The 7367-nt window shown below is 40.7% G+C and overlaps 1 protein-coding gene across 1 annotated transcript; it reads right to left on the bottom strand.

The window, feature by feature from the left end:
- Positions 1-1823: 1823 nt before the first annotated feature.
- LOC139300167 (alpha-2,8-sialyltransferase 8E-like) lies at positions 1824-7367 on the bottom strand. The gene is made up of 7 exons (XM_070923173.1): positions 7267-7367; positions 6371-6445; positions 6164-6238; positions 4983-5127; positions 2923-3035; positions 2709-2801; positions 1824-2623 (listed from the first exon to the last, which is right to left on the bottom strand). Exons 1-7 carry the CDS (start codon positions 7365-7367, stop codon positions 2146-2148), a joined length of 1080 nt encoding a protein of 359 aa, XP_070779274.1. The 3' UTR covers positions 1824-2145.

Genomic DNA, 7367 nt, shown 5'->3' on the forward strand with positions numbered 1-7367 from the left:
AAATGTATTTGCTCTTTCTCTCTCAGTATGAGTCTGACTGAGTGTAAATGACTAGTGAAAACAGATGCAAGAGGATCCAAAGCGTATATGCTGATATTTTTGACTCAAGATCTGGAAATACATTATCATAAGATGACATCTTGTGGACTTTGAGACTGGCACATTTTTCTAAAATAACCAAAGCATCAAGAATGTCAATCAAATGGGAAAAAGTACAACTTATTACCAAACTCCCCTCATGCCGCCTCCTTACCACACAGAAACAAGAGGGGTCAACCAAAATACACCCAGGTGGCTTTCTTAGGAAGAATCAAAAACACCACGAGGAACTACATGGCATAAAATCCACATGTAAATCAATGACATCAATGTAATTTCAACTCACCTGTTCATAAAGAAACACAAACACCCTTCAAATTCTTCTGCCCTATTACACATCCTGTACACACCAGCTGCATCACTGGCTATTGAACACAGCTGCTCAGCAATCCACTGGTGTTTACTTGTAGTTGACAGCCCTCTGATGGTATAATATAATAACACAGAACAAACCAAGAGTATAGGTGCCCTGTCTGATTTGGTTCTCATAGTATAACAACAGTTTGTGGTTTGAGCTTTGTGACAATGCAATTATGAGATAATGATAAATAAGGATGTTGGCCCATAATGAGCATGTAATCCTTCTGGTTTAGCACTCGTCTGTACTGTATATTTATTAAGTCCATCAGCATCTGTCGGTCTATGTGAAACAATGTCTGTGTTCAGGTTGTGCTATTTCCCTACATCCCTACATGTAAAGTCTCTGCATCTTTTTTAGCAGAAAGAAAACGTCATGAAATAAAAGGCTTTCCACTGCTGAAAGGTTGAGTACTGTCTTGTTTTTGTTGTTAGTATGAGATCTCACAGCCAAACTGCCTGGAGAATAGACATTAAAAATGGAAATGGAAAGTAGGTTTTTGATTCCATGAAATAAAAAACTGTCCCTGGAGAAACTAGCCAGTGGGAATGAGCAGAGTGCTGCAGCTGGATGTACAACGAGGTCACTGTCGATATGAAAGGAATCTCAAGGGCAATGTGGGATGGCAACTGGCAGTGGATAATTTTTTCTAAAAAGAAACAAACATTTCATCCCATTAATGGCCTATGTAATTAGCATTTACATCAAGTTAAAAAGTACTCATTTCCAAACTATTACCAATACCAATATATGTATGTTGTCACTTTGTCACAGTACCTATCCCAGTCTGGTCCCTGTGGTGATGAGGTACAGCATGTTGTAACACTCACCATAGCAACCTTTGTGAGGAGGGACCTCCTGTGTTTACTGGTTTTATTATTCCTGTTTCTTTCTGCAGTGTCTCTGTTTAGTCCTTGGCTCCGGGCCTCACTTAACAGGATTCTCTGAGTACCACAGCCCAGAGGGCAGCCATGATGGTTTGTAGTTGATGCCTCTGGGACACGACTCCTGCAGGCACTCTGAGATCTGAGGCTTACCTCATGTCTGTATCACGTCCAGCAGTGTCATCTTCTGTGTGTGACGTGTGTGAGTACTATACATTTCCCCTCAACACAGCTCTATTTTCAACAGAATATTTTAGTGGTTAAATGTGTGACATGCTCAAAAATGTCCAAAGATTCTTTACATTCAGTGTGCTGCTGTTTTCATGAAATTTTAATTTGTGTTTTAGCCAGACAATCTTCATTAAAAAGACATTTTTGATTTTCTTCAAAATACATTCAGTTTTTCACTTTCCAAAAAGCCCCCATGGTCAGTTACATAACTTTTGAACTTGATTAACATAAGACACTATGTAGACCCTCACAAAGGAATTCTCATTTAAATAAAAATAACTCCCTACAAATTACTAGCTGGAACATTTGAGGTAATGCAGAATATTTACAGTCGTATGATTGTTCCATTTTTAATTCAGTACAAATGTCTTGGCTGCTGACAGGCCAACTCTTCACTGTGAATCCAAGCATCCACCTTGCTTGGAAACACTTAATCCGTGTCATCATCAGCCAAAATAGATCGGTCCATTCATTCAAAAGTACATGAAACACTTCATGAGCGACTGGCTTCATCTTGAGGCTACAAAGAAGGCACTTTGTTCCTGTCCTGTCAGCCGACCCTGGGTCTGAGAACTACTTTACATCTGGTTGACAATCTCCCAGGTGAAGGTTGAGCACCCCCTGACTGTGCAGCCGCAACAAAAGGTCAAACTCAGCCGGCATGGCGTGAAATGACGCTTTACCTTTTTTGTCATCATAGTAGTGGTTAGTCAGGACATAGAGTCCATGTGGGTGATTACTGAAGGGCCAGAACCCGTAAAGATGCACACTGGCACAGAGTTCCAGTGCCAGGCTAACCATCATTATGCCGGTACTGAGCCGCGCTCCTTTTAGGCCTTGGGAGCGCCAGAAGAGGTCCAGACTCTGGAGGTAGTCGGGGTTGAAGAAGATGGGGCGGATGGGGCTTTCAAAGTCCTCAAGGGTGTAGGTGGCCCGCAGGCACAAAGGAGTGTTGTGACCGTAGGAGAAGGCGGGAAGGAGCAGCAGGGAGTTGCCGTATCTGTGGAGACTCTCCACAAACGGACGGCGACGCCCATTTAGGGACCCATACCTGAAAATAATCAGTAGATGTGAAGCTACAAGACAAAATGAACATTTCAATATGACAGTGCAGTGAGATTCATCTTCTTGCTCACTTCTCCATGAGGATGCTTGGGTTTGCTGTCACAAGGTCAGTCTTGATGCCCACATGTTTATCATACTCGTCTTCTAAAGGAGGAAGGTTGCACCTGAACGAGCAACAAGGAAGATACATAGATCGTTATTATGGAATTTCAACAGATGAGTTTAATTCTGTTGGTTAACATTGTCATCAGCCTTTCAGTCCATTACACTGGACATCTTTCTTACCTGATCACAAACTCAGCTGAATCAATCATCTCCCCACAGCCACTGTCAGCCAGGATCCCTCCGTTCCCAACAACAGCACACGTGTCCCATGTTTTATTTGGGAACGGATGCTCCTGGACCAACAACAAAACAACAACATTTATAATTATTATAATATACTGGGTGTGAAAAACAAAGAGCTATATTAATGGAGAGAAATCTATGGCTGGATCTCATTTGCCAATGTATCCACAATCTGAGAAATCTCCTGCAATATTCACATGTGTTGACATATGTGTTTCTAAGTTTAAGGTTCCTTCCCTGTCTGGTTAAATTGCCTCAGAGTCTTGGTTTTTCTAATATTTTATGATTACAGTCATTTTTTGATTCTAGGTTAATATTGAAGCAACTATTAATCTTATTCCAGGCTGCACCCTGCACTCTGCATGTCAGTGAAACTTGTTTTGTGGTTTACAGAAATGTTATTCACATTTTTGTGATGTCACTGGTGTATATTTTACGGGTTGTTATCATGGAGTTCAGTTATCACCAAAGTTTTTATGTGTTTTGTATTTACGTGGTCAAGGTGTGTCCAAAATCCAATGGACGATAAAGCTTTATTTTATTGGTTCCATGGTTATTAAGGATTCAGCAGCTGTTAAGGATAAACCAGGATTAACTAGGAGTGGTCAAAATCAAATGGACAATAAAGGATAAGGATGCCACAGCTGTGTCCTCTAGATTCAGGGAAAAGAAGGCTGCATTACACTGCCACATTTCAGACCATTTAACACCAGTTAGACCAGATTTATTGCAGGTCCTTCAGGACAAAACAGAGCAAAGATAACACCTATACAGTATAGCTCAGTGGAAGAGTGTTTGTGATCAATTATGAAAATGGGAATTGAGGGTTTAGCAATTCTTCACTGTGGCACAAATGAAATATAACTAGATCGCCTTTCTCAATACACGAAAAGGGATGTAGCTCGGAAGCTATTTGACCATCTGACAACCTAAGACGGGTTCTCATAAAGCATACTGGCAGCTTTAACCGTGCAGATGACACAGTTGTTGTCAGTCTGCTTCATGAAAATGAGTCAAAAGTTATTGTAAGCCTGTGGTCAATGAGCCTGTACAGTGGTGTGATGATCACTTCCTGAGGCTAAACATTCAAAAAGACCTCACTTCTACATAAGCACCACATACTTGTGCAGTATATTAATAAGAAATTAAGTGAAATGTCTTCACAAACATTAAATGGATTGCTGTCAAATCTTTTACGGATGGTCACGGTTCCCAGACGATGAATCCTAATGACTTTGTGGATCCCCTGACCTTTTCTCTGGTGCCAACATGAGGTTGACATTTGTGGTTTTGAGTGAAATGCCTCAACAATAATTGGATGTATTGCCATGATATTTGGTACAGATATTCACGTTATGTGTATGGTAGCTGTTGTTTTTACTGTCTTTTATTGTTTTATTGAGTTTTTATGCTGCTTTGTTACAGAAACAACTGAGTGGCATAGAGGTAAGTACATAGCTGAAGTCAAAGACAAGACAAGACCTTTTTCTGGGCTGAAGCCACTTCCAAATGAGAGGACTGAAGAAAAGACTGCAATTCTCTGTGGCTCACAGTTATATGTATCCATATCTGCTTTTTGCACAGTTGTCTTTATTATTACCCTATATTTCTTTTCATGATATTCACATTTTGAGTTATTTTCAATAAATGACTGCAATCATTTTATTTCACCATTTAATCATGTGTATTGCATTTGTCAGCGGTCGAAAATCACAGCAAATTAAAAAATGATTGAATGAGACAGGTTTGATGAGTCGTATTTTGGATTCTTACAATTCCGCTCTTATAAATGTAAATGTGGTAGAGCATTTGACTGCAGATCAAGAGCTTCCCTGTTGAAATCTGGGCGCCCCCTGTTTTTTTTGTGTATTAAAAAGCCGACATGTGAGTAGACACATGAGTTATGGCATGTAACATGCAAGAGCGAAGAAGTGAAATTATCTCAACACCCAACAAGCAGCAGATGTGGTAAAATGAATGAATGACAAACATCATACCTTTGCAAAGGTTTTGAAAATCGCTGGGGTCACCTGGAGGGTCCTTGTCTTTTCCGCATCGTACACAATCTTTGATCCCACTGGAGTGTTGTCTTGGGTAATGGCGGCTTTCTCAAAACCACGGCACTTGCTGCTCAGCTGAGATCTGGGGAATCACAAGGACTTCTTTAAATAACATACAGGACAGTCAGGAATGTTGAAACTGACTGACAGGTCAGTTTAGTAACAGTGACAGCTAACTGAACAGGCTGTTCAGGTTCTTTTATCAGCCGAATTAACTTCTTTTTAAAACTGTTCTCAGGGACACCATGTTCAGCATTGTCCCAGTCACACATCAGCATGATAATCACAGGTCTCCGTAAGGCCAAACCACGTCCTACACGGGAACTCTTCACACAGGCTATCTGTCTCCATCCATAGACAAAGTCTTAGAATCCATGTTCCTACTGGCATTCTTCAGCTTTCTGCGCTGCTCCGAGTTCACTGCCTCTACCCTCAACTTCCATCCATCCTGACACACAACCATGTCTGACTTTCCGTCCATTCTTCCGACACTCTCATCTACCATCTCAAATGCAGCAAGACCAACCTGTCTGGTCTACCTCAGTGGATCTAGACTTGTACGATATGAACCTTTCCACAACTACATAAGCCCTGCCAAGGCCAATGACATCTCAGAGAAAGGTTAAGTGGCCACACATTTCTAGTTTCACCTTCACTTATGCCAAATATCCAGATATACCTTAAGTTATACTACTAAGTTATATTCATTCCACACCAGAGCATACCTTACTTACATTCGCAATGACTTGAACATCATGCCTCTTCCTCCTTCCCCTCATCCCTCTACTCAAACCTCGTCCCATCATCCCTTCATCCTTCACCCCCACCTCTCCATCTCTTTACCCTTAATCCATTTATCCTACATCCATAATATGCAATAAACTACTCAGAATCCATATCTTTATTGGCGCGGTCTCTACTTGAAGTAGTGTATGTTCATATATTAGGGTAGTTTATATGAACTGCCTTTTCATACTCATTGTACATCCCTTGTGACTGTGAGGATGTAGGGACAATTTCTGCATATATAGGCATTTCTGTCATGCCTATATACACTGGAGATACAGCATATCTGTTCATGCATGGACATTTATTTGCAATTCTGGATTTCTCTTTACCTGAGTTTTTGGTAATTGTCCTCCTGCTTCTTCCAGTTTGGAGAGTAACGCTCTTTTACTTTGTCAATGACCTCCCTGTGACACACACACACACATCAAAATACACAATCAAGTGTGTGATCCCTGTAACACTGATATTACCTGATGTGATTAAGGCATAAACAAAACGGTCACTTAAAGACAAACAATGATGGTGTTCACTCTCACTTGCAGCCTTTACAGAGTTCAGAGGGCCGAGGGTGACGTTTCTTTGGACGAGGCGGTTTACGAGGTTCAACGTTGCTGTGGAGCAACAAGAGAGAAAGAGGACAGGTGAGAAAAACTAGATCATCTACTTGGATCTTAACCCTCAGTTTTCTTGGTTTCATTTTCTGTAGCTACATCACTTGAGAAGAAAATCCTGTCCTAAATACACTGTATTTAGTTCTGTGTGCATGAATAACATCAATAATCAAGTTATTCATTGTCAGAGTGTATCCAGCTTAATGTCCTTTAAGTTCAGATGGTGTTGGTGTGGTTGCTCCTGTTGAGCTGGGACAGCCTCACATATGTCACTTTCAATGGCTTTAGGTTTCACTGTGAGAGATTCTGCCATTGGTGTTTGAATCCCTTGTTGGATTCTGCCAACATTTTGCTACAAGAAACACTTTATTTTTACACCATCAAAAGTGAGCGTCAGGTTTTAAAAACAAATTAAAGAAGTTTTCCAAATTAATTTTCCAAATTTCTCTGCTAGTATCATTACTATTTTGGTATTGTGGGACGAATCATAATGTTGAAGCACAGATATACACAGAGCCTTATAAGATGTATTCACACATACCTGGGAATAAAATCAGCCTCTTTTTCTGAACACCAGTTTGACAAAGAAGATGGAATAAACGGAAAAGAAGTGAGAAAGACGAAGACCAAAGTGTAGAAAAAAATTGACTTTTATATCAACATCTTCTACCACTCTTGTCTTGTAGCCTTGTCAAACACCAGCATGCTCCCACTACCACACCACCAGCAAAAAACATTTCCAATTGGTTTGAAGAGATTGTGTGTGTGTGTGTGTGTGTGTGTGTGTGTGTGTGGATGTGTGTGTGTAGTTAAACACTTACTTGTCTTCGTACATGTGCCAGATGACAGTGGTCAGCAGGCTCCCCAAACAGAGGAGAGTGATCATCAAAGAGATGAGAGACTTCAAGAACTGTCCCCTCAT

Source organism: Enoplosus armatus, chromosome 17, assembly GCF_043641665.1.
Source record: "Enoplosus armatus isolate fEnoArm2 chromosome 17, fEnoArm2.hap1, whole genome shotgun sequence".
Lineage (NCBI taxonomy): Eukaryota > Metazoa > Chordata > Actinopteri > Centrarchiformes > Enoplosidae > Enoplosus > Enoplosus armatus.

Bases quoted from the DNA above. Each gene is read 5' to 3' on its own strand.
- LOC139300167 (XM_070923173.1), bottom strand. From the start codon at position 7,367: ATGAGGGGACAGTTCTTGAAGTCTCTCATCTCTTTGATGATCACTCTC. The intron at 5,128-6,163 runs GTAAAGAGAAAT...GTGATTCCCCAG, and splicing joins GACAATTACCAAAAACTCAG to ATCTCAGCTGAGCAGCAAGT. The intron at 2,624-2,708 runs GTGAGCAAGAAG...GATTATTTTCAG, and splicing joins CCAAGCATCCTCATGGAGAA to GTATGGGTCCCTAAATGGGC.